General features: G+C 36.9%; 3 protein-coding genes across 5 annotated transcripts in view; 2 read left to right on the top strand and 1 right to left on the bottom strand.

Annotated features, from left to right (window-relative positions):
* The first annotated feature begins 629 nt into the window (after positions 1-629).
* LOC127655598 (lipid scramblase CLPTM1L-like) lies at positions 630-13,661 on the top strand. Its single transcript, XM_052143489.1, has 17 exons — positions 630-919; positions 1,034-1,128; positions 5,566-5,749; positions 7,747-7,868; positions 8,029-8,116; positions 8,218-8,335; positions 8,433-8,527; positions 8,623-8,707; positions 8,793-8,896; positions 9,046-9,094; positions 9,170-9,234; positions 9,422-9,504; positions 9,609-9,643; positions 9,753-9,808; positions 9,916-9,960; positions 12,164-12,279; positions 12,738-13,661. Exons 1-17 carry the CDS (start codon positions 719-721, stop codon positions 12,820-12,822), a joined length of 1,626 nt encoding a protein of 541 aa, XP_051999449.1. The 5' UTR covers positions 630-718; the 3' UTR covers positions 12,823-13,661.
* Positions 13,662-16,439: 2,778 nt separating this feature from the next.
* Positions 16,440-20,423, top strand: LOC127656075 (lymphocyte antigen 6E-like). Its single transcript, XM_052144239.1, has 3 exons — positions 16,440-16,620; positions 17,084-17,200; positions 19,402-20,423. Exons 1-3 carry the CDS (start codon positions 16,461-16,463, stop codon positions 19,614-19,616), a joined length of 492 nt encoding a protein of 163 aa, XP_052000199.1. The 5' UTR covers positions 16,440-16,460; the 3' UTR covers positions 19,617-20,423.
* A 96-nt stretch (positions 20,424-20,519) lies between these two features.
* LOC127656074 (centrosomal protein of 192 kDa-like) overlaps positions 20,520-27,425 on the bottom strand; it is a 38,813-nt gene continuing 31,907 nt past the window's right edge. For all 3 annotated transcript variants that reach the window (XM_052144236.1, XM_052144238.1, XM_052144237.1), the window contains 12 exons: positions 27,171-27,333; positions 26,762-26,931; positions 26,241-26,364; positions 24,883-24,988; positions 24,496-24,703; positions 24,013-24,089; positions 23,826-23,921; positions 23,475-23,594; positions 23,101-23,210; positions 22,117-22,246; positions 21,761-21,819; positions 20,520-21,261 (listed from right to left, as the gene is read on the bottom strand). In XM_052144236.1, the coding sequence (XP_052000196.1) occupies positions 21,129-21,261; positions 21,761-21,819; positions 22,117-22,246; positions 23,101-23,210; positions 23,475-23,594; positions 23,826-23,921; positions 24,013-24,089; positions 24,496-24,703; positions 24,883-24,988; positions 26,241-26,364; positions 26,762-26,931; positions 27,171-27,333 (1,496 nt within the window). In that variant the 3' untranslated portion in view covers positions 20,520-21,128. The remainder of the gene's footprint in view (positions 21,262-21,760; positions 21,820-22,116; positions 22,247-23,100; positions 23,211-23,474; positions 23,595-23,825; positions 23,922-24,012; positions 24,090-24,495; positions 24,704-24,882; positions 24,989-26,240; positions 26,365-26,761; positions 26,932-27,170; positions 27,334-27,425) is intronic.

Below are 27,425 nucleotides of genomic sequence, written 5' to 3'. Positions count from 1 at the left end.
TACTGTACTGGTGAGACCAATAAAGTTAAAGAAGTCACATATAAATTTGTTCATTTAATTTATCTGGTGTGAGGAGTAGTCTCAAGATTTTTGGACACATGGAGACTACATGTGTCTTTTGTAACTTAGAGGAAGAATCCATTAAAAATGTGTTTACCCAATTTTTTGGGATTGATATTGAATATCTAATAGAATATCTAAAGAGTTTAGAACACAATTTGGTGATTAATCTGTTAATTATATAAAAAATAAATAAGGAATAATGAAAAAAATATAAATTAAGCTTGAAAACCCATTTGTGCGTTCTCATGGCGACCGCAGCGTGTCGCTCTCCACCTACATCCCACTCAAATCTGCCCACGTCTGCCAATGCCGAGATGCTCTTAATACATCGGATCCTCACACCGTCTCTCGAGTGCATTGGTATTGGTAAATTATTGATAAATTATTGGTAAATTAATACCTCTGCTCCCGTCTTGAATGTCTGATGGTATGACGCCTCTTGTCATTCACTGCTAAATCAAACCGACGCTTCACTGATGCTTTCACAGCGCCTGGAATACATGCAGAACATCATCATCATCATCATATCGACGAGCGAGCGCACAATGAATGAATGAATGAATGAATGAACAAGGCAAGTGATGCTGTGCAGGGAACATTTCTAAAGGCTTTTGTCTTGGTTATATCTCCTTTACGATAACGATTTGACTTTAAGATGTTCCCATCGTGCTGTTCTAAGCCCAAGAATGGGTCTCAGTTGAAGATGTCTTATACCAAAGTGATTTTTGGAGTGCTGGTGGTGTATGTCCTCCATACATGCTGGGCCATATACGGCTTCATACACACCAAACCCTGTGACAGCACCAGAGGTGACAGCTGCGTGACATCTTATCTCACTGCAAAGCCTCGACTGCAGGTGAGAGTACAGGAACATATCTTCTCCTTTAACCACATATGGAATGGAATATAATGGGAAATAAGTTCACAGTTATGGCATGTAATGTGAGAATGTCTACTATGAAATCTACAGCTCAGCCTCTATTATGCTCTGGACCCCAGTGATGAGGCTGGACACAACCTTATGTTCAAACTGGACAGATTTGGCATCAACTCCAAGTTTGAAAGGCAAGCTGACCTTTTTGTGTTTTGTTAGATTTGTTGCATTAATGATTTTAAACATGAATATATTTGAAAGGAAAAACTGTTTTAGCTCCTTTGTTGTTGGTAAGAACTTTCCTACAAACAAATATCCTTTTATCATTTTGATAAATTAACCCTATATAAAAATTTGCCCTATTTAACCCTTTAAGCTCGAAGTGCACGAAATGATAAAAATACGAATAACTACAGTTTTGACCAACAAAAAAATAGGTGTTGTTTTATAGCTTAGAAACTGTTCTTTACAATGCATGTAGACATATGACCAAAACTGAAGAAGTGCTTTGAAATTTGCAGACAAATCAAATGTGTTCTGTTTAGATAATGTCCATCCATCCACCCATCTTCAACCGCTTATCCGAAGTCGGGTCGCGGGGGCAGCTGCTCCAGCAGGGGGCCCCAAACTTCCCTATCCCGAGCCACATTAACCAACTCTGACTGGGGGAACCCCGAGGCGTTCCCAGGCCAGTGTGGAGATGTAATCTCTCCACCTAGTCCTGGGTCTTCCCCGAGGCCTCCTCCCAGCTGGACGTGCCTGAAACACCTCCCTAGGGAGGCGGCCAGGGGGCATCCTTACCAGATGCCCAAACCACCTCAACTGACTCCTTTCAACGCAAAGGAGCAGCGGCTCTACTCCGAGCTCCTCATGGATGACTGAGCTCCTCACCCTATCTCTAAGGGAGAAGCCCGCCACCCTTCTGAGGAAGCCCATTTCGGCCGCTTGTACTCGCTGACCTAGTTCTTTCGGGTCATGACCCAACCTTCATGACCATAGGTGAGGGTAGGAACAAAAATTGACCGGTAGATCGAGAGCTTTGCCTTTCGGCTCAGCTCTCTTTTCGTGACAAACGGTGCGATAGAGCGAGTGCAATACCGCCCCCGCTGCCCCGATTCTCCGGCCAACCTCCCGCTCCATTGTCCCCTCACTCGTGAACAAGACCCCGAGGTACTTGAACTCCTTCACTTGGGGCAATACCTCATTCCCTACCTGGAGTACGTTTCGATAATGTATTAAACATTTTACATTGTACAAATTATGTAATCGGTAAAAACTAGGGCTGTCGAATTAATTACATGGTGTCCCGATTAATTAATCGCGATTAAACGCATATACAAATATTTGCTGAGAAAGCCCCTCATATAACAATAATTCAATATATAATGATGAACTAATTATACATAGTTATCTTTAAATATTTAAAAAAATTATTATATATGTATGTATATATATATATATATATATAATAACAAATATTCAGATAATTAAAATGCATTACATTTCTTGTGGCAGAAGAGTTAATCATTGACAAGACGATACAAAAAGCGGCTTTAGAATACAATGTATTGTTTACTACCATATTACTGATCATAAGTCAATCATTGTCACACAGTTCACAGCAATCCATTTCACAAGAGAATTTGTCAATCAGTTGGAGATTTATTATGAGGGCTTGTTTAAGCACCGTCAATTTACATCTGCGTCAGACATGCTTGTGTAGCGTCTCTGGTGCATTGCATCATAAACATACATTTTTAGGACACTGTGTCAAGATAAATATAATTTAATACTTAGAAGAAATCTTGAGATCTCTTAGTTCAGATTTGTGCTCCATCAAGTGTTTTGAATGCAAGAACGTAACGCATGTATGTGTTGTTCTGCTGCTCAAGGGGGTTTTTCTTCATTGTATAAACGGCGCATTGCCACACAGCTGAAGTTTCACTTACTGCCCTCTGGAGTAAATAGGTGGTACTACAAGCTTGCATTTCTCAGCAATCTTCCATATCCGTGGGCATTGCGATTAATTGCGTTAATTTTTTTAACGCGTTATTTTTAGTCAAATTAATCGCACTGAATTAACGCGTTAAATCGACAGCCCTAGTAAAAACATCAAACTCACCAATAGCCAACTGTACTATATTGATGGAAAGCTCTCGAAGAGTAGAATACAACTGTATGTTTTACTCACAGACAAAACAATAGTGAGTAATAGCTAAGTACATGCCTTTAACATCCATGTTACATGTAAACAGGTGTTGCTCATATGCCGCATTTTCCCTTACAGCTTCAGGAAAAATAATCAGAACATAAAATATCAAATACATACACATACTATTTCTTAGATGAGGAGATTAAAGTTAAAACGAGCCCAAACACAAACCAATCAGATTCGGTTCAGATTGCTCCAACCAGTGGTGATAGTCCACTGATCAACTGGTCTCTCAACGCAATTGACACCATCTTCTCGACGAGAAGCTTGGGTTCGGGGGAACCTGTCTGCCCTGACGGAACGTTCGCAGCTGGCTACACGATGGACGCGTGGGAGAGGTGGCGGGTCGTGTGTCTGGCGGCTCTTTCCGTGGAGGACGTTGAAGATATCTACCTATTCGGTACCATGATAACAGGTCTTCTGCTGATTGGATTAGGCATTGCCCTGGTTTATCGAGGAGTTAAGAAGACGGTGACAGCTGTCCAAAGCCTCACAAGGCTGCCCGTCATGATTGAAACAGTGGGCAGAGCTGTCTGCACTCAGACTGGGTCTATGAACCAAAATACGGATAACATCATGGAGAAGCTCACAGCTTTGCAAAGGCAAATGGATCGTTTCAGAGACCAAAATGGACCAGGAGAATAGCCGTGTAAATTAGAATGCGGCTACTCTCCTTAAGACCAAACAATCCCAATCTTATCTGTTTCGGCCACCCTCAACCAGCACTGGCCTTGGCCAAGGCCGCTGTTGGAACAACAACTCCCCGGAAGAGCACTGCAGTGAGCCACTCTGCGTTCCTTCCCGACTCCCCAGACACCTGGTGATTGTTGACTATGTCTGGGACCTGATCAAGGTTGTCTCCATGGCAACTTGCTGTGTATCGCTATGACAACCCTGCGGACTGAGGCACCTAGATTAGATGCTGGCATAGCGACTCTCCAGGCCTACACACACATGAACTCTTACACATATATACAGATATGCAATCATCCGCCCGATACCCTATCCCTCGCCTTGCGCTTTGTACCCCCAGTCTGACAGGCGGGTCTGTGACCAGCGCCGAACATGGCTGCAGGTCCGGATGGCTGCTTGCCTGTGCTGGGCCACCTCCACCCCCCAATCCCTCCCCTGTTGCAAGTCTTGTTCATGTTGTAGAGTGTACTGATTATGTGCTAATGTTGCTGAGGTGTTTTTTTCCCTGTTCCCACACTGTACTTCTTAAGGAGCATAGTCTGGGGGCTGCCTTTTTTTTCTCCTCTCCTCTCCTCATGTCATGCTGTATTTCTTCTAATTCCCTGTCTTCCTGTCCTGTCTATCCCCTTGTCATATGTATGTTTGTATGGACAGGTCGATGGCCAATTTCACTGGTTTACTATGTGACAATAAAGGACTACTACTACTACTACTACTACTACTAGTCCTCCATATTTGGGCAGAGAGTCAAATCACTCTAATTACATATGACCACCAGGAGATTGTGCCAAGTACATAACTCAATGTCGACTCAAATGGGACAGAATGAAACTCATTATGTGAAATCTCATTGCTAAAATTCTGACTGCATGCTATGCAAACCTTTAGTCATTGTTGTGTTTGCATGTGTAATTCATCCTTATGTACAATTATTATGTTTTATTTGTTTGGAGAGGCTTTTGGTCACTAGGAAAAATTATTTTTGTAATGCTATAACTTTTGACTGCTTTGTCGTATCAACACAAAATTTTGCTCAGTTAGAGGTTACATGATTGGGAACGAATCAGTTTTTTTTAGCCACATTATTTACACTCAGAGATATATAATGTCAAATCAGAAAATAAGTTAAATTAAATAAATAATAATTTTTGTGTGTCTTAGGCTGAGTCTCAGAATTTATAATAATCTATAACATAAAAATTTTTGTTTCTTTTTTGTTGTTGTTGTTGTTGTTATAAGGCTTTAATTTTGGGGTATGCCAATGAAACAGAAAATCTTTAAAAACACCCTCGTAGCTTAAAAGGTTACATTTTATTAAAACTAATTATTTGAGTTTTTCAGGTTGATGAGTATGGTAACTATTTAGTACCATGTAACAATGGCCCCCCAAAAGTATTTGGACATTAAACCGTGACTTAAAAATGTATGAATGTCTTTGCATATCAAAGCAGGTTGCAAAATACACTTTCAAAGAAAATGTTTCACAAAAACAAGTTTAGGTGACACTTTATGTTCACTTTAGGTTTGCAAGTACATTTGTTATCGTGAACTAACAATGAACAATAACTTCTTGCTGTATTTATTCATCTTTGTTAATGTTAATTTATGAAGGTACAATTGTTCGTTGTTAGTTTATGTTAGTTATGGTGTGTGCGCTTGCATGGTTGCTCAGATAGTTGTTCATGTTGAATAAATCAAGTATATTTTTGTGATCTGAATACAGAAAGGTGAGTTTTGCACTTCCTGAGATGACACATAATAATGGAACAGTCCATGCTGTAGTGTTTGTACACAAGAGTGGAGTTTCACCTTGGAAAGACAGCCGAAATGTGCGGCTTGTGACCCGTCTCACCTCTCAAATGATCCCACTTCAGTCTACTGGCACAACATCTAAAGACACACATGAGGTATGCACACTTTACACATTTCCAGGTTTGGAACACAGAAGTAAAATATAGCGGGGTCAATTTCTATAGAAGAACATGGGAGACCAATGTTTTTTTAACCAACATAAAAAGATAAATCCACTATTTCATTTTTATGACTGTACAAAATAGATTTAATTGCCAAATGTAATGTCACTCTATCAGCAGCTGTATTTGAAAAACCAATGCAGCAGTGGTGACTAGATTTTTTAAATTTTATTTTGTATTAATGTTAGGGTAATACATTTCACAGTATAAATGTATAAATAAAATAAATATGCATTTAATAATTTAAATCACCAACATAATTGAGCGTTTTAGACATTACATCAATTTGTAGGACAACTTTGAAGACTAATTAGCCATGGGTTCCCTCTGAGTTTTCTTATGGATTTTTTAGAATGGTAGTTTTGGAATTATGAGTCAAATTAGGTCTGAAGTAATTTTACTGCAAAATGCAAAACTGCCATTATAAAAACCCTGTGAAAACTTCTGAGGGTACCCATTGTCAAAAATGCTAATTGTCTTTCGAGTTTTAAGATTTCAACCTTTATGCCATTGGGCCATGTCTCCATCCTCTGATTGACATCGCTGGCAGGTGGGTGTGTCTTTAAGACCAAGCTCTATCCAATCTAGAGGGGGTCCAATAAAATCTACTCAAAATCTTAAATTGCATAAGGCGAACTCTTGCATCTCTAGATGCAGACTTAACATTTTTTAGAATCCTAGCCCACACTCGTTCCTCCAATACCAAGTTTACATCTTTCTCCCATACTCTCTTGATAGAAATTAAAGCTCCATCCCCCAGACTCTGAATTAGCAGGGAGTAATACACTGATGCCTCATGACCTTTTCCAAAAGCAGTAATCACCACTCCCGCAGTTGTAAATACCTATAAAACTAATATCTGGGATCCCAAAATGTTGAACCAAATTTTCAACGATCGCAACACTCCACTCTCATATATGTCCACTCTAACTAACAGAAAGGGGACTAACCAATACACAATCTTGTGTTCTGTCATATGCTCGAGGCAACATTTAAATAAATGTCCAATTTAAACATTCTGGACACTTTTGTCTATACCAAGAGTAAATGCAAAATAACGGGGTGTAACTTAACTTCTCCGATTAGTTTGATAGAGAGGCTTTGTAATGGCGAAATGTGTTAAATCGACAGCCCTAATATATATATATATATATATATATATATATATATATATATATATATATATATATATATATATATATATTTTTATAACTTTTATAATTTCATCATTATATATTGAATGATTTTTATTTGAGGGGCTTTCTCAGCAAATATTTATATATGGAATAAATTTGATTAATCGAGACACCATGTAATTAAAATGTTTAATCGATTGACAGCCCTATTAATATATAATATTATTATGGCAATTTTTTGGCGTGGACATTTTTATAAATTGATGAACAAAGTTAAGCTCCAAAAGGACATAAAGGCAGCATTAACGTAATCCATAAAACTACAGTGGTTTAATCCACATCTACAGAAATGATGTGATTGGTGTGGGTGAGAAACAGATCAATATTTAAGTCGATTTATACTATCAATCTCCACTTTCACCATTCTCCACTTCTTGCAGTTTGCATTCTTCATGCATATCGCTCCCTACTGGGTAGGAGAATTTACAGTAAAAACAGACTTGAATATTGATCTGTTTCTCATCTACACATATCATATCGCTTCTGAAGATATGGATTAAACCACTGGATTCAAATGGATTACGTTTATGCTGACTTTATGTACATTTTGGAGCTTCAAATTTCTGGTCACCATTCACTTGCATTTTGAGGACCTACAGGGCTGAAATATTCTTTTGAAAAATCTTTGTGTTCTGCAGAAGAAAGAAATTCAAACACATCTGGGATGGCGTGAGGGTGAGTAAATGACTATCCCTTTAAATGTGGATATTTTCCTGTTTTGTCTGCTGTCTAAAGGCACCAGAGAAGCAGCAGATTGTTTCTTACTGGAGATCACGACTTAACTTGAACGTAATGAATGAGGACTTCACGTTTAGCAGTGCTGCAGTACCAAGCGACCTGCAGCGATATATGAAAATGTGAGTTCTTTAAATCAGTTCTGATGTAACTGACAATAATATCAGTTACAGAATTACTCTTGTTGCAAAGTTTACAGGTGTTAAAAAGAAAAAAGTTCATCATATACACTATCTGATACTTATGTGAATGTAATACCTTTTTTATCATTTATATCCTCAGAGTTGAAGTTGGAAAAAAGGAAAAAAAGAAATTGTATCTGCCACTTCTCCTGATCGATGATCTAAGAAGCCGACTGAAGGACTTAATAGTATGTATATTTGTTCTGTCGTGGCAGTTTTGAGATGATGTGTATAATTTTAATATGCGCTTGATGTGTGAATGTACTTTAACATGTTATAAACTACCCAGGAGATAAACAGCACCACAAAAGCTGTCCCGCTGACAATATCATATGAAACCATAACCTTACGCAAATTCAGAATATGGATCCACATACAAGCTGTCATTTACTCACTCCAACATTTTGGTGAGTGACACAACAGCATTAAATGTATCATATAAGGCAATAATTCAAGTTTAATGTTTAATTCAGTTCTGATCAAATGAATGCTCTTCTCTTGCAGGATTTTCCGAGCAGAACCTTGATGAAATTAAATCCATGTTTATTGATAGCGGGCTGCATGTCTTGGCTTTGTCTGTTCTCATACCTGCATTCCATGTAAAATATTGTTTTGATACTGGCTTTTGTTTTATCTTTAATCTATATGTATATATACAAATATCATATCACTATTGGAATACTTTATTTTGCAGCTCTCATTTGAAGTCTTTGCCTTCAAAAATGACATAAGATTCTGGCGAGAAAAGAAGAGTTTTGCAGGCATTTCTAAGAGATCAGGTACTGCATAAATACCTCCTGTATGTTGAATTGTCTCATTTGGGAAAAGGTGCCAAGCTTTAAGCATGTCTCTGTATCTCTGCAGTGCTGTGGAGGTGTTTTAGCACCGTAGTAATATTCCTCCATCTACTAGAAGAGCAATCTGGCTGGCTCATTCTACTGCCCATTGGGGTTGCAGCTCTGATTGAGGTACAAAAATAGATGAAATGTGCTCATTTTGAACTGTTGGCAATTAGCATAGCATTTTATTTTTGTATAAACCAAATGTATTGAATACGAATTATCCTCTTGTATTATTTGTTCTTGTAATAACCATTTTATATCTCATTCATTTGTAGTTGTGGAAGGTTAATAAGGTCATAGCACTTTGTCCTCAATTTCATGCAAGTATTTATTACTTATACTCAGTTATGACAATATAAAATTTCTGAGAAATGTGCTACATGTTTTACTCATTCTGAGATGTTTTCTTGAAGGATGAAAGAATGGATGATTTTGAGCGAGCAACAGAAGAGTATGACTCTAAGGTATAACCCATAATAAATAATTAGGTGCCGAAAATTAGTTTGCCTTGCTGTTAAACTCACTATAACATGTGTCATCTACACAGGTGCCTTGACTCGCTTTTCTGCTTGTATGAGGGAACGTGTGTGCTTTTAGACTGATCAATCCGTTATAAAAAGCTTCACCTAGACATTTTCTTCACTTTTATAGGCAATGAAGTTCTTGTCATATCTGATTTATCCGTTGTGTATCAGTGGGGCCGTATACTCATACTTATATCTCCAAAATAAAAGGTAACATTATTGCATTATGGTTGCTTATTCCTTTGTTTATTATTCTCATTTAATATCAACATATAAATGTATTTATATATCATTGTGTTGCAAACTCTCTATAGTTGGTATTCTTGGATAACCAATGGTCTTATTAGTGGTAAGAGCTGAAATACTCATTTTAACAGTACTGTTAACTGTATTTTATAGGAACACTTGAGTATTTAAATTAAGTTAAATAATAGTTTATCATTTCTTTAAACATCCAGGTGTTTATGCGTTTGGATTTTTGTCAATGGTTCCTCAGCTGTTCATCAATTACAAGGTTTGTTTATAGACCAGCCCTCAAAATACAGCTCAGTCGCAGAAATCTTTTTTTTTCTCAGCTGTTTCTTCTGAATCCTCCTCAGTGTTTTTTGCTTTTTTCCACAGTTAAAATCAGTATCTCACCTACAGATGTCCATCTTAATGTATAAGGTACGTTAAGTAATATAGTGAGAAATAACATTTTCTACTATCTTAAAAAAAGAGTTACTATAAGCTGTAATATGAAAACATACTGTAACTTCAATTATTTGCATTGCATTTATTGAAACTAAGCTGCTAAAAAGTAGCATTCCACAACTTTCTGATCTACAGTAGATAGATTAGGGCTGTCGATTTAATGCTTAAATTTGGTGCAATGAATTATATGAAAAATAATGCGTTAAAAAAATTACACAATTAATCATGCTCCCGTCCTGTATGTAAATTCCATTATGAGGAATTTTCTTACCATCAGAGCAATTCAAGCTTGATGTACCACATTGCAGTAGGGGGCAGTCAGCTCCAGCTGTGAAGGCAACACGCTTTGTCAAACCAACGAGAGCAGGTAGCACATTCTTCCACAGATGCGTTTTAGCGCTCAAAGAATGCTAAACAGAGCACAACAGAATTCAGGGATCTCAAGATGCGTTTCAAACTACGTATAACTTGACACTGCATTCTAAAACACATCACTTATGACTAGCAATGCTGAAAACTATTGAGATGTGACACAACCAAAGTAAGATCCTCCAAAAGCATCGCTCATTACCCATGATAGAAACATGTAAAAATTTAAATAGTGCAGAGGGAAGAAGGCAATAATAGGGTTATGTTCAATAGTATAGAAATAAACCTCTTTTAAAACCACTTTTTGTATTGTGTAAATGATTTACTTGTCTGCTGCCCCAATAAGTGTAAATGATGTTATGTATTTGCATTATTTGTGTTATAATATTTGTTATATTTTATTTGTTATATTTATAATTATTTATGTTATAAGTACAGTATATGCGATTAATTGCGATTCGGCAACATCGATCAGCATCGTTGATTGACAGCCCTAAAAAAATAAAATATTAGTGCTGTTGTCGATTCAAATTTTTTATATTGATTAATTGCTTAATTTTTCGAAGTTAATCATGATTAATCCCATATTTTGGAAATGCATAAATTTGACTAAATATACTCATTTTTCTGTCAAAATGCACTATTTCTTTCTTAGGAAAAACCAAACAAAATTTTACAATAAAATGCTTTATTAACATTTCCCAAACAAAGTCTTCCAAAGTCTTCCACAGTATAAAGAATCTGAAATAGCACCAATTCAAGTACGGTAACATTAAACGGTTCCCAAAGTCTAAGTGCGAAGCTGACTTATTGAAAGAACTAGTCCTCACATGGGTAGCATATTCATTGCGATGGGCATTAAATCTCTTATATGTCATCCTCCACAATATTAATCTGCTGGTAGACTGTGGCTATCCGCTTTGTCACAGAAATCCTGCAGCTGTTTAATACTTGATTTCTGTCACAAGTTCCACCTGGGCTTGATTTGTACAACAAATAGCATCAAGAGCTCCTTTCTCCATCACTTTAGCACTGACACTGAATCACTGCTGTGTGTGGTCATGGTGTGTGCGCCAATGTAATGACTCCGCGCGGACAGTGTTTACGCTGGTTTATGAGGTTTTAATGGTAAATGTGTTAAACGTGATTAAGAAAAATGAAAACGTTAAATCTTTTAAATTAATCACATGTTAACGTTAATTTTGACAGCTCTAATATATATCAACGCATGAATGGTCACATGTACACGTCAATGATACCTTTTCCGTGTTTAGAGACTTGTCCTGAATGCAGTCGCAGTTGATGAGAATGAAGCTGGATTGATGCTATTATTCCTAAACAACAGAAGAATTAATGACAAAGTAAAATTGGATAAAGTTTGTCAAACCTAGTGGATTTCGGCACCTGCACTCTGCACTTCCTTCCAAATGATACAAATGTTAGCATAGAGTGGCTGAAGTTTATTTGTAACAGGGTACTTGATCATTTCAGTGTGATCTTAATAGAAACAATAACTTGTTTTGGCACATAAAACCTTAACTTGTCTAACATTCTAATGCTCCTCAGGGAAATAAAATATAACAACAAAAATATAATATCACTCAATTCAATATTTTTCATACCAAAACATGTGATTTTTCTATGGGGTATGCCAATTTATTATCAGTTTGTGCTTGATTAGAAAGTCACATATAGATCTTTCATCCACTTACATCCAATAGATTTACTAAAAACAATTCTAGAATACTCTAGAATATCCTCATGTTAACAGACTGAGTCACAATGCTGGTTTACTTTTGATTCTCAGGGCTTGAACACGTTTATCAGTGATGTATTCAGTGGAGTAATAACCACCCCTGGACCCCATCAGCTAGCCTGCTTCAGGGATGATGTGGTCTTTCTCATCTACCTCTATCAGCGCAGGTGAGGAACACTAACAGTTACTGCATGTACCATGAAATGATGGGTAGAAAGGTCAATCGTTGCCTCTTTTTGTCACTGGGTTGTTACAATTGTCATAAAGTCAGGTCCAGTTTGCAACTTATTCTGGCTAAGGGCAGCCCATTTAGGCAGCCAGATACAGTAGCTCTAAATTTATTTGAAAAATGAATGTGTCAGACCTTGCAAACATTTTCAAATTCAGTGACTAGATCTTCCTTTTATGCATTGATTGTAGCAGCCATGTAACTTTTAACCATGACTTTGTTTCCCTGACTGAAATGAAATCCATGCATACTGCCACCTGTAGTAAAAACAAAAAATCAGATAAGAGCTTGCTTTTTCAGAAAGTTCCTTCCATTTTTGTGTGCAAAATACAAGGTTTATTAACATTAAAAATTTTATTAGTCATTGACTGACATTGCTCTTTAAATGGTCAACAGGATTTACCCTGTGAGCAAATCCAGGTCTCACGATTATGGGGCATCACACAGGAGGAAACCCAAAGTAAAGCCACATGAGGACTGAGCGTCTACTCAGCAGAGTTCTCTGAGAGCTTGGCCTCTTCATGCATGCAATACAGGAGAACCATTAGGAAATGAAATGGGGCATTGCAGTTGCCAAATGTCCTCTCCTGTGTATTCTTGTAATCAGCCTGCTGACTGCTGTCTGTTGCAAAAATTGACTGAGCTACACTTACAGTAATTCCTCCTGGAACAACCCACAGCTGAAGAGAATAGCAGAGCACAACTGCTTTACACTCGAACTTGTATGTAGTATTGACTCAGGCAGACCAGTGGATCTCAGCTGGTGGGTTGCGACCCAAAAATAGATTGCAGGTCTGTTCTGATGGGGTCGTGGACAGCAGGGGAAATGATTATCAAATGCAAGTATTGATAAAATTGTGCATCATTAGGATATCAAAATAAATAGGCTTATCACCTTTAAAAGGAGCTAGTGGAGAAGATGCTTCTTTTGTTGATGATGTCAAAGGTCATGCGTCAAATCAATCTCTGTGGTATTTGGGTACATATACATAAGTCACTAGGTAGAAATTTGCCAAATTAAGCATGGAACCATTTAAAAGAGATTTAAGAGACATTCAGTATCATGTTAATTTGAATATATAAAGAATGTTGGCCCTATGCAGTTCAAGGTAACATTAATACATTTTAATGTTTGATTTTATGGACTTTTTTGTTTTCTTAACCCTTTTAGCTTTAGTTTTAGTGGCATACCCAAAAATAAAGTCTTACAACTCCTAAAAAAAAAAAAAACAACAACAAAAAATTTAAAAAACAAGGAAGGTCAAGTGTTTATCATTTTAAAGAAAAATGTTCACTTATTTTTAATGATATAGTTTAAGTTAAATTCTGAGACTCTCATCCTGAGAGACTGCTGAAAAATCACAACAAGTACAATTTTGTGTTGATTCAACAAAGCAATCAAAAGTTCATTTAAAATAATGTATCCTAGTGTACAAAAACGTCTCCAAATGTCCAAAAGCCTCTCCAAACAAAATAAAACATAATTGTACATAAGAACTAATCACAACAATGACCAAAGGTTTGCATAGCATGCAGACATGATTGGTCCGATTGGTTTAGCATTCCATGATGCAACATCATTTCCGATGACATCATCTGATCCAGGAAAGCTGATGTGTTTTTAGCCAGATTGCAAGATGCCAGAAAGCCAGATTCTGTCTGCACATTGTGCTTTCCGTGGATTATCTAATGACCTATGCATCCAATTATGTTGTGTGTTATCATTATGTTAGTTATGTTGTGTGCTCATTTTATTTGGAATCCCCTCATCTAAATAATGGTAGGTAATTTAAATAGAGCTTGTCACTGGATGTCCAATGCAAACCCATTTGATAACCACTGCACCAGACAACAAAAGGTAATGCAAACACTAAAAGTAACTAAAACAACAATCATTTTTGCTTCTATGGATGACTGAATTGGTAATACTAGTAATTACAATATCAACCAACTGACTCACTTTTTTTTAAGTTCAAACACAAAGAATTTCGATCCTAGAACAAAAAACAACAAAAAACCTGTTTGTCATAGTCAGCCCAGCAAAATCAAACTGAACACACTCGTCCTTTGCACAGAAATGTACTCTCTGCAGATTTCAATACACTTTGTATTTTGGTTTGCTGCTTTGCATTGGTCTCTAACCGCAAATTTATTTGCAGAAGTTCCTTCCTCTCTCTCATATGCCACTGGATGCTGGTGTTTAATTCTGGATTTTCTTTACATGTGCTGATAGGGGAAGCTTCCGTATGCTATTATCATTCATGTTTTAAGAGTATCATTTGTTATGTAAATTATTTGGTCTTGTTTACTATGAAAGTATAAATTATAAAAGGAGAATTCTCAGAATGTCACACTCAAAAATTATTTTTGCCTGTTTCTTAGATTAATGCATTTCAATTTCATGACAAAAGTCCATCAGATTTGATTGTTATTTTTAACTAAATTAATAAAAATGATTTAATTTTTGTTAAAATTACTCAATTCAAATTGATGGAATTTTGTTTTTTAAGGTGCAGTACGTAAGATTCAGAAACACTTGTTATTAATGACACCTGTGGCCGTTAAGTGAACTGCAGCCAGCTACCTGTTGCTCGTGCTCGCGCTCGTGCACACCCTCCATATGGACGCGAGCGAGCATCGACCATAACAATGACATAACATACAAAGAGACTGAACGTGATTCACTGACATCATGCTGACAGATGAGGTAGCATAATTAAAATTACACATTTATGATTGTTTTACTACAAACTTTGAGACTAAACAAACGAATTATCAGCTAACACAGCATACTGATACACAAATACAGCTACTTACTACCAAATTATACCAGACAGTTTACTGTTGCACTGTTATGTTGCATGTTATTTGAACGTTACGAAAGAAAGGTAGCTTGCGATTCGTCAGCGTTACGCATACAACAGTTCAGGGACGTTTCTGATCCCCAAAACTGAACGAAGGTCCCTCCAGGAATCAAATGCCCTGCCGATGTTCACTATAGTTTTCGCTCGACCATGATCACGTTCCCGCTTAGCCAGACGGGATTCAGTAGATCAAAGTTGCGCATAAACGTCACATCTTCTGGATTTTACCGGCAAAAGCGACCCCCTCCCATCACATGAAAATCAGTCTACAGAATTTAATAGGTAACCTAGGAAGTCTGGGAGGGTCTCATGTTTTAAGTTGCATTACAAGCCATTCACACATCAGCAAAAAAAAGTTGAATATTACATTAATGTTGTTACATATTGTACCTTTAAATTAAAATGTTTTAATATTGAAATAATTTTTTGAGTGAGAAGTGTGATTTAATTTGTCTTTCTTATAGAAGAAAAAACTTAATAAAGCTTGACATAAGAAATATTTTTCATCTGGTGTGTTTCTCCTTGGTTTGTTGTCACTAAAACAAAACTGAAAAAACAAAACAGGAGTTGATTTTAATCTTTGTGTTACCAGTTCCACCCATTAGTGGAAGCAGTTAGACCTGTTGGTTGAGAGGGAGGGACCTGAATAGTTGGCAGACCACAATGACGACATCAAATTAATTCAACAAACCAGCACGTGTAATGCATTATGTTTTTAGGGACCTTTTTTTTTTTTTTTTACAGTCAAGAGTTTAGGTAAAAAATATAATAATGTATAAGAAAAGTTTATATCTTAGGTTATTTATTAATCTTTTGCCTTAACTAGCTTATTTTAAACGGTCCTGCTGTGTGACAAATGAATAAAAGTACCATTTAATTCCATGTAGTCTCTCAATTTGAGGTCATAGCTGCATGCTTAAAATAATTAATCTAATGATGTCTGAAATAGTTTTAGATGGCGTGTAGCATGTCACACTTCAGGGAGTTTCATTACCTGAACTGTTCACTAAGTAGTAAAAGCAATCTTTACATGTATCTATTCCCAATAAACACAAGTGCCACTGAAATTTTCATAGAATTCACTGAGGAAGATCAGACTGAGATCTTACACTATGTCTCAGTTTTAAAGACATAAGAAGGCTAGTCACTATTGTGCACACAACGCCCAGCACTGTTTGGTATGTAGTCGCCTCCGACGCTTGTCATGATAAAATGTGACGGGCATATTGTGACACCATGCCAAAAGTATGAGGGTATGCCAGCTGTGGTATGCGTCACAGCAAAAGTGAAAGGATGTCTGTTGCTTGGATCTTTGAACACAGTGAGTTTCAGTCCGCGAGTGAACACTCTCCACACATCTCGGAGAATGGGGATCCTTTCTACTCTGCTCTGTTTACTGCTTACTGTACACTCAGGTATGTCTTTTGATTCATGCGCGTGATTGAATTGCTTTAAATTTGTATTTCGACTTGTTAACACTGTAATCTATTATAAAATGGCAGTTCTCTAATTTGGGTTTATTTTATGGGAGTTTCAGTTTACCTGCCTTCTATGAAGAATGCTCAGTAGGCTTAAGGACTGCAATGGAAACAAATATAGCAATTAATTATTATTTATGTATTTAGTTTCATTTGAGCTACTTTGTAAGCTCGACTACTTTAGCTTTCAGTGTTGTACAGTAAGAGATTGTCAATATTTAACTGAGATGTAATGTGTACTGTGTGAACACATTCAACATAACAGTTTCAAGGACGGTGAAGTACTTTTATCGCATGCATTGCAATACGGTTTAATGTTTATTACAAATAATATAACATTTGTCAATATCATTGACATACAGTATATCAATGTAATCCACTCTGTTTTGCTCTTTTGCAGTAAATGCACTGATGTGTTATGTGTGCGGATCCGTAACATCTAATGACGAGTGTAACAAAAACTCTCAGGAATGTCAAGCTCCATTCGACACCTGTATGACCACCGTAGTCACACTAGGTAAACAATGCTTTAAGGTTGATTTTTGAGCACCACAGGGCTTGCTGTAATGATGTAAAAATGTGTGTTAACGTTTAAATTATCTAGTTATAAATTGTATGTTAAAACGGGAACGAACAGAACCACAACAGGTCTGCATTGGCTTAAATCACAAAACAAGAAGTCATCTGTTGTACTTTTCGGTTGATGAAATTTCAGTAGGTCCTATGTAGTACCAAAGTTACTTTAAGGGAAGTCAGTCCACTTGGAGGCCATCTTTGGAACGCTCCCTGGCAGCTATTGTTATGGATACAAGCTGAATAAATATACTGCTACTATCTACTTTAATGGAAAAAGACCAAAATCTCCGGAACGGTTGGTCAAGATTATGATCAAAGAACATATTTCAAATCAGTAGTTAAATCTGGCAACAAAAGTAGCTTCATTAGCTTAGATTATACTTAAAAACATTTTAAAAACAAAACCTGCAATAGAGAGCATCTGTTTCGTTCCGGAAGTAAAATCCCATTTAGTTTTTCCATTGATTTTCAACGATAGCTTATAAACCTTTAAAGACCGACTTAACATGAGCTCAGAGGTCAATGGTATCAGTTGAAGCCATCTGTCTTCAGTTATTTCAACTTCACTGTTAAAAGTTTATATTTGATAGCGGAATTCATGGTGAACAACTACATTACCCATGTTCCAGCAGAGAAAGATCAACCAAACAGAGGCCAACAAAGCTCACAAAAGGAGCCCAGTAGCAACCACCAATTCCCATGATGCACTGTGAATGACAACTAGATCCGTCTCCCTTCACACTTAAAATAAAAAATATATATGTCAAATCAGAATATTTTGCAAGAAACATAAAATATATTGTTTATACACTTAAAATTAACAACCTAAAAATAGTCCCATTGTTATGTATTTATTTATTTAATTACATCATTCCCAATACTTAATGGGACTGTAGTTTTGCCCATGTGAAAGATAAGTACACAGCCTTGTACCATTATCTTTTTGTCTAATTTTCAATACTTTTTTGCCTTAAATCAAAGTTTGTAATGTTGTGATTCACCTCGAAGCTGGTTGGTTTGGTTCATGGTTTAGAGCTCTTGTGGAAACTATAGAAAGTCTTTTATGGAAAGCCTTTGCCAAAAAAATGAATGGGAAAAATACTTCCGGAACCCAGATGTCTGAAAAAGTGGGCAGGCACTGTTGCACTCTATGCTGTCTGTATCTAAAAGGTGATTGGCCCTTTTACCTGTAGGCAGGTCTTCCTTTTCTACATCCACCATATTGTGCATTCCAATTCCCCCCTTTCAATTTAATACAAGTGGTCTGTGTTAGGTTAAATAGTCTGTGGAAGTGGTAGTTCAAAGTAAATTCTTTCAGAAATTCACTGAACATGATTCTTAAAGACACACACCATAATGCAAGATCATGGCTCAGATGTTTATGATTTTCTCAAATTATTCTAATTACTGTAGCACCTTTATTTGGTCCCATTGAGATTTTAATCTCTTTTATCAAGAAAGACATGACCAAGATCCAAAGCAACATGATGCAATGCATACAAATATTTAAATGAGAGTAAGAAAACAATTTACAAATACCATTAAAGGACCTTAATTGTTAATTTTAAGGTACAAGGGCCTTCACTGGGATGGCACCTTCAAGGGGACCATTTTTTGTACCACTGACTCTGAAGTTTCAAGACAATTTACAATTTGTTCCAAGATGATGGCATTATAAAACGAAATTCCTTTATAACCATTTCAGACCAAGCTTTAGGAATAGTTATAAGCACAATATCCCAAGACTGTATGAGATATCATGTTACCAATCCTCTAATATATCACAGTAGTTCTCCTTCTGTATGCCTCATTTTAGTTCTACCAAACTTATTCACTCTCTGTCATACAGAGGAGCAATAAGGATTATCTCAGGATTACAGTGTTTTGTACCAGACATTTGTGTAAATATTGAGAGATAATAGGCTATACTGTATCTGAGGGCTACATAAAAATGGCAAAAAACCACATCACCGATGAGTCATATTAAACCAATATGGGTTACCTATTAAAACAGAATGGCAGCTTTGAAAGCAACATGAGTTAACAGAGCTGGTGTATCAGTCAAGAAAACCTTGATTACTCAATTGTCAGGTGGAAAAATTTGAAAATGATGTCTACTGTGGAACCTCTCTGCCTTTCTAGGAAGTGTTAAAGGCATTGCGAAGTATTGCTCCATTTCAAAAATCTGTGCAGCTGGTGCATCCACTGCCTCCCTAGACAGCAATGGAAATGGCGCTCAGGTCTCATGCTGTAGTGGTCGTCTGTGCAACTACAGTGGAGCTGCTACTGTTAAACTGCACACATGGCTGTTGGCCCTTCCACTGCTTATCACTCTCCTCATCAAACAGCACATCTGAAAGTGGAATGGATTAAACCACATCCTGGATTAAATAACTGCTCTTAGTGACTGTCTTTATATACATACTACTGACTTTAATCACCATATATGCAAGTTCATTTCCCCTGCTTTAGTACCTCATTGGTATAAGCCAGATGGCTCTTTTTTTTTAGGAAAATATAAATAAGGTTTACACACCTTTTGAACAATTTATTTACATTATTTTGCCATGGCTTTTTCAGTGTAAGGATTTTGAGTCTTCATCACAGGGCTCATCACAAAATCACAATAGAAATGTCCTTGATTATGCAATGACATTTGTAGGCCTGGTAATTTGTTTTCAAATCCACTGTTATATCCATGACTGAGAGAATAGTTAAAAAAGGCCATTAAATTGATCAAAAGCAAGAATAAAAGAAAAATACAACACAACATAAGGTGCAAATTCCAGACCTCTGGGATTGAGCCAGCAAATGTTAATATTTATATAAAACTTTAAGGATTACATTTCATATTAGCAATACTTGCACAAAATCATGGCCTATGTGTAGTAAAGAATGTCTGTGATGAAGTGTGCGCATCAAGTGAGTCGCATTTGAATGTGGGCCCTTGATAATTTATATTTAACATGGTTTTTGTTTTTTAGCAGTCTTTTTCATTTGATTTAATGTTACTTAATTTCACAACTTTATAAATATATCTGCTGTTCTAATATATACAATTGTAAATTTGGATACATGCCATCTTAAATGGATGGCAAAACTTTTTTTGCAAACATACAAATGAAAACATTCACTGTTGACTTTCTAATTAAAACCAGTAACCAAAGAAGCCATTCTTTGTTTCTCTTTAGTAAAGACGTTAATTATACCTTTACCTTTTTCTTGATGAACCAAACAAATAGCATTTCAGTGTAATAAATAGAAGTCAGAATACATGTTAGGTGGCCAAATATAAAGTCAGTTAATACAGCTATTTTTATTTTTTATCAACAACAGTGATTTAAAATAAATACATAGGACACAATAACACACAAAGTGACTTTGTATTGTTCAGAGCATGTGCAGTCTTCAACTAATTGTGATGCATATCTTAAAAACATGTTTCTGGCTCCATCTGGTAACATTCTTCTGTAAACCGGCGAGTTCAGTTTGACCTAACAAAATCACACAACAGCAACAAAAATATTTACAAGGTAGAAAGCGATAGGAAAACTGACAAACAAAAACTTGACATTAAAGATTGCAATCTTGATGAAAGGTGGCAACGCAACAATAAGAGTTTCTGACAAATGTTCTGAGTTGTGATGCTGGATATATAATATCCATATTGTAATGTGCTTATCCAAAAAGGCCATAGCTACAAAATAACAGTTGATAAGGAATACAAAAAGGGCAGAATAAAACACTAAATTTGACATTCTTTTTCCAAGGTATTTAGAAGAAAAGTCAGAGGTTCGGATCAAAATTATGTATCATTAGCTTTGTTTTGCAGTGGCCTCTGCTGGCGGTGAGTGAATACGAGCAGGTCTTTACAGTAAGGCTTCTCCAATGAGCTCAATGGCGAGTTTAGCATCTGTGTCCGTCTGTACGAGTAGCGTGCCGGAGAACTGGCCTGCAGTGGCTGGCACGAACTGCACTGGGAGGTTGATGTAGTGTTGTGATCTAGAGAGACATAGAAAAGATTCAAAAGGTATGAAAATATACAAACAATATGGTCAGAGTGATGCTATACAACAAAACATTGACCAGTGAATGGTATTCTAAAGGAATTCCACACAATACAAGAAACTGCTAAAAAAAATATGTATTTCTGGAGCAGAAATCGTAGTTAACGGTTTAAATAAACAAAGGAATACATAATGTCACTCTTAAAACTGACTTATAACATTATAACATCACACTTAGTATGGGATGATTATGCATACATGCATATAATGCTACAAACCACAAAAAGACACTGGCAGTCACATGCACATACTACCAGTATCACCTGTGGCTGAGCTGAGTCAGAGCCTTCACACCAGGCATTGACAGCAGGAAGTGACATCATACAGAAAGCTTCTGTGAAATCTCGACCTACAATCACTTAACTGACTCAAGCAGTAAATAGTATGTCTAACTAATGATAGAGACGAGATAAACGGAAGCAAAAGAAACTCACCTTAGGGAATAATTTGAATGCCTGATGAGGAAAGGCTCTTGAGGACTTGTGAATTTTAGCTGCAAGTCAATTAGAAAAGCTCATAATAAGTCTCATGCCACACATTTAGAGCAGTAATATCACTCCACACAGAAACATGCAATAACACAGTAGCTAAGGTGAAACAAACAACATTAATAAATAGGCTAATTAAAAAACAAGATGACCATTCAGTGAATCTGTTAGACTTAAACACACATTTCCAAGTGATTGATCATTCAAAACATAAGTTCTTTTCTTTTTTGCACAGCAATGAAATGTGTGGCATTTTGATGACCCTTCAGTGTATTCTGACTTGTGGAGTCCCATGCTCTTACCTCGTGTGTGTTGGAGGAGTTATTTCTGAAGTTAACCTTCAGTGTGCTGGTGGTCCCCACACGTGTGGCAGGAAATGTGTACAAACTCTGGGGTGCATACACACCTCTCTTTTGAGACTCGGTTTGGGATCTGATTGCCACATGAGAGAAAAATAAAATACATTTTATAAGACAGTTTAAAGAGATACATTTTAACTCTCCTCTATAAATATTATATTTTACACAGTAACATGTCAGAATTAGAATAAATCTTGTGATGTGCTTTGCCTGAATTACATTTTCTAACAGTGATGTAACGAAGACAAAAGCCCTATACTGAAGGGATTTGTTTTCTAAATGACGTTTGAGTTTTAATTATCCCCCAACTTCAACAATTATCACCGTCTGAGATTTAATGTACGGAACTAAAGATCTCCGTGTCTATTATAGAGGTGGGAGTGTCTGTTTTCCAGATGTGGGCATTGAACACATAATTTATGAGAAAAATTAAACTTGACTTTTAAATTTCATCAAGTTAAAGTTAGTTTATTAATTATACATTATAAATTACTTATTTTTAAAAGCCTATTAAAATAAAATTTGCATAAGTGGCTGCTTATAATAAACCCAATGAAATAAACAATACTTATCTGTGAATTATATAATTATAACATATCGTAATTGAGCGGAAATACACAAGGAGAAGTGTTGTGAAAATTCAATATCAGCAATCACAGACATTTGCATTCGGATGGGATTAGATTTCTCAGAGGACCCTCGAGTGAGCCGAAAAACTGGTAATTTAAACAGGTAGGTAATCTGCTCTGGATTGGTTGTGTGAGAAAAAACAAAACAAAACAAAAACAAAACCAGACATGTCAGATTTGGATGGGATTAAAATCACAGAGTTTGTCTGTGAAACAGTAATATCCCTAACCTCCTCAGGGAAAACTAGTCCTGTCTGAATTGGGCTTAAGATGATATTTTTGTGTAAAACAGTCTTACCCCATCTTTGAGCCTGCAGACTCCAGTCTTGTCCTGTTCTTCACAGTGACTTCTGTTTTCACCAGTGAGCAATTTTGTTTTACACTGGATCCATCGTCTGCTCTTACACCCTACACATATAAATGAATCCACTCAACAGTAAATGATAACCATTCCCAATAACAGTATTTCACATGCATTAGTTTTGTCTGCTTTGTTAACTTCCCCCTTGAGTAATCTAGACTAGTAATCATAACACTTTCTGCTAATAGCCCATGTTATTGGCAGACAAACATATATAATGGAGTTGCATTAACAGTTCGGTTACCACTTTACATTGCCTTTGTAGTTTGTGTTTTTATGAATGGACAAGAGTTTGTATGTGATCAACATACAGTGCCACAGAGCTGGAAGCGAATTCTGCTCTTATGCTGGGGTTTGGCTGCTGGGTGGCACTCCAAATCCCAAAACTGGGCATAATCTCCTCTGTCATGTGGGAGGAAAGTGATTGGCACCTGGACAGAAAAATAAACAAGGTCATGGATGAAAAACATCTGGTCATTATAGCATCATGTACATCATCCCACTTATTACATGGCTATTTGCAAAATGATTAAAAAAAACATTTCATGTTTACTATACGAGCAGAAAGACAGAATGAGGCAAAAGAGATGAAACTAGAATAGCTATGTATCAAATCAATTAAGTACACAAAGGGTCCTGTAAAAATGGATGATATCACATACCTTCATCCTCTCTTGTGTGCCAAGAGTCCCGGACACCTTCTCGCATCTGAAGGCAGAGTATGTAGCACGATAAACACCTCCACTGGTATCCACACCCTGAACCAAGAGAAAGCAGCATGGTAAATCAATAAACCCTTCAGGAATGAGTGGTTTCAGAATGTACATGAAGGGCCAATAAATCACACACCTTGACATATGGAGGAGCAAATGAAGATAGGTACCACCTCACGTCCTCTCCATGATTATCCACCTCTAAAGAACATTCTGCGCAGAAAAAAAAATTTGTTCTAGAGAAAGATGCTTTCTTTACATATTGTATAATCAAGTCCTACACTTTGATTACCCAACATTTTCAGACATCTTAAGACATACCCAGTCACTAAAATAAAATTAAATGAAATTTTTTGTCGTTAAAATTCAGACTTAAATATCCATATTGTATATATATGTATCGTTACTTGATATAAATGTACTCTCACTTTTATAAAAGATTCAATATTCAGAATTTTTTAACTAAATGGGCAATTAATTGGATATCGATCTTTTCCTTAGCTTACATTAATTATTGTTATCAGCATTAATCAGTCAGCATATAATTATTAATGTTTTGAAGTATTGGCTAAACTAGCAGAATTTACCCAGGTGACATCGGCCTATTCTACGGAGTTACCTGATGATTCTCCAGAGGCAGTGGGTGGAAAGACCAGGGTTCGATTCTTAATCTCAACCTGAGGCCGAGTGCTGCTGCCCTGAGGTTTCTGCTCTGATACAGTAGGGGTCTCAGCCTGGGGAGGCAATGGGCACAGAGATCGGTCTGCAATACAGCTAGCAGCTGAAACATCCATTGCCAGATCCTGCCGGATCTGCACTTTAATGGACTACAGAGAAGAGCAAAATGGAAAGATAGTCAAGAAAAAGTTAATTTGATTATAGGCGGTTCATACAGATTAATCTATAAAGCTGATAAAGTCCACATAGCATCAGCTAAAAGACTAAATATATGCCTTCATTAATTCCTACAGCATGCTGTATATGGTCAGATAAATGAAACAATTACCTTCTGTTGATCATCACACTGTATGTATATCTGTCCACTCCAGGGCAGAATGGAGTACTTGGTTGCCAGGGAGGGATTGGGACTGATGAGGATTTGCAAGTGACTCCTGACAAATATAAAAAATAAATTAGAGCTGTCAAAATAAACTTAAATTGTGATTATGCTGGTTTGTGTTTTATTAATGCTAACTGCATTAAACACTGGTAGTGTTAGGGTGGAGATTTGCAACGTGTCCACCTGGAGTCATTACAATGACGCACAGCATTCAGTAGGAGCTTTTCCACCATCAAGCCAAAAGAGGGCATGCTAGTGTGTGCCAAGGCCAGTTGTGTTCCCACTTTCACTTATGGGGCTTCATCGTGCCTCCTCAGTGCTAATGGCCTTTGGCCCGCAAATTACTCGAGCCATAGAAGGCCTACTGGGGATTGAGGCGGGGTTTCGCTCAGTCAGGTCAGAGGTTTCAGCACCTCACCTCTACAGATCAACGAAGAATGGAGAATCATTCAGTAGACAAAATAAGGGCTCTTCTGAATATTTAGGCTGATGAAATTGCACAACGTCAGATCAACGGCATCTGCTGAAATGAAGACATGATTAAGTATGTTGTTGTCAAACTTGCCAATTTGTGTAGAGCACACTACAGACACCGTACAAATTAGCATTAATTTCAAGGGCTTGCTAGTCTCTAGAGTCTGATACCTCAGCTTAAACTTCCCTCTTGCTTGTGAAATGGGCAGGGTGTGTGACGTTGGCACTAGGGTGGCATATTAAGGGTGGGTTTTAGGGCAACGCTGCAGGGCTATTGTTGGGAATGCAGATCCTAAATTTGGTCTCAAGGTCCGAGGCTATTAGCTACGGCTGAGCAGTTGATAGCTCTGGCTCACACTGGCTGGATAGTGGAAAAGCGGCTAGTGATCGGAAAAGGACATCTTAATGCTAAAGCACTTTGTTCTAGTTCTCTTTAATAAGTCTACCTCCCACGTAGACTTTGTGAAATGTTTAATGTTACTTCAATGGAGCTATTTTAGTGCAATTTTGTCTTTAACATTTTCCAAACAAAGCCTTCCACAGTAGAAAGCATTATTGTTACATATTGTTTTATTTCCTTAGAAGCAAATAAGTGCATTTGACTGGAAAATAATTATAGAGTAAAATTTGACCACTTTCTTAAAATGTACAATTAAAATGAAAAATTATGTGATTAATCGTGATTAAATATTTTAAAATCTATTGATAGCACTACTGTAAGTTCATCAATATTTTGTTGCAATGCCAAAAGTTTACTTCAGTCATGCACCTTGTGTGAGAAAAATGTGAAGTGTTTGTGATTTCACTGTTTGAATATGAAAGTTTCATACTGAGGTTCAATGACTCCGTGCTGTGGGGTGATGGTAAGGCAGTGAGCAGGCCATGACAGCTCAAAGCTCAGCACCCTGTTTGAGCGGTTCAGTATCTTCACATGCCTGGTGTCAGCCACACTGTCTACAAACAACCAATGACAAAGTGCATTTTCTGTGAATCCAACCACAAGTCATTCTGTACGGCAGTGGTTCCCAAACGTACTCCCAAAAAGTATGGCACCCCTTTGGAGTGTTTTTTTTTCTCCTTTCTTTTTCCAAGGCACAAATAAATAAAGGAGGGTTTTCAATACCAGATCTGTTTATTTAAAAAGATTGTGGCTGTGGTTAAACAGCACATGAGCACTACCTTTAACATTTAACAGCTTTTAAAACATTGAACAGAGTAGAGATTCCGCGGCACCCAGTTTGGAAACCACTGCTGTAGCGCACCTATAAAATAGATCTTATAACAACTTTACACCACATGAAGTCATTTACACATTAATTCATCACATTCCCAAACTCAAACGGAGTCTTACTGATTGTGGGTGCACTAAGAACCAGCTGTTCAGGCTTGATGCTCCAGGTGTTCTCCAGGTTCAGCTCAGTTTGTTTCAGCACAGGTTCTGATGAGCTTAATGGAGGCCCTTTGACTGGCAGCACATCCAGAGAAACATTACTGATATAACGGCCTGATGACCCTAAACCACTGTGTGGAAGACTACACATTAATTTCATTAGCGCCAAAAAAAAAATAACACACTGCACTTAAACTATAAAACACAGCAAAGTGAATGGCAACTTTATCAAATAATGTCCCAGACCTAAAAAGGCTGCAATGTAAAGTTGTTTATGTTTTTCAATGTAAGTAAGCCATATTTAAGCATTTATTTAGATTTAATAATAATAATAATAATAATAATAATAATAATAGGGGAAGTTGCACACCTGTCTGTGTCAGGATGGTGCTGTTGTGAAGGTCTGATGGCCTCCATATGGTCGCTCTCTCCGGAGTCTGATGTTTCTACAGTTCCAAACAATGACAGCATCACCTTGCTCATGTTGCCATAGAAAATCTGAGCTTCATTAGGCCTTTGAGGCAGATCATAGGCTAAAAAAATAAGCCAATCATAGAGTGAGAGGTAATGCAAAATTATGTGCAGGTAATTACTAAATAAACAGTATTTTCTATTCTTAATGAGC

Source organism: Xyrauchen texanus, chromosome 15, assembly GCF_025860055.1.
Source record: "Xyrauchen texanus isolate HMW12.3.18 chromosome 15, RBS_HiC_50CHRs, whole genome shotgun sequence".
NCBI lineage: Eukaryota > Metazoa > Chordata > Actinopteri > Cypriniformes > Catostomidae > Xyrauchen > Xyrauchen texanus.
This window is presented reverse-complemented; position numbering and strand designations above follow the sequence as displayed.

What these genes read in the sequence shown, in the direction of transcription:
- LOC127655598 (XM_052143489.1), top strand. Translation starts at nt 719, where the DNA reads ATGTTCCCATCGTGCTGTTCTAAGCCCAAGAATGGGTCTCAGTTGAAG. An exon ending in CAGAAGAGTATGACTCTAAG is followed by an intron (nt 9,235 to 9,421) that starts GTATAACCCATA and finishes TCACTTTTATAG; the next exon opens with GCAATGAAGTTCTTGTCATA. An exon ending in ATCTACCTCTATCAGCGCAG is followed by an intron (nt 12,280 to 12,737) that starts GTGAGGAACACT and finishes AATGGTCAACAG; the next exon opens with GATTTACCCTGTGAGCAAAT.
- LOC127656075 (XM_052144239.1), top strand. Translation starts at nt 16,461, where the DNA reads ATGCCAGCTGTGGTATGCGTCACAGCAAAAGTGAAAGGATGTCTGTTG. An exon ending in ACTGCTTACTGTACACTCAG is followed by an intron (nt 16,621 to 17,083) that starts GTATGTCTTTTG and finishes GCTCTTTTGCAG; the next exon opens with TAAATGCACTGATGTGTTAT. An exon ending in GACCACCGTAGTCACACTAG is followed by an intron (nt 17,201 to 19,401) that starts GTAAACAATGCT and finishes CTGCCTTTCTAG; the next exon opens with GAAGTGTTAAAGGCATTGCG.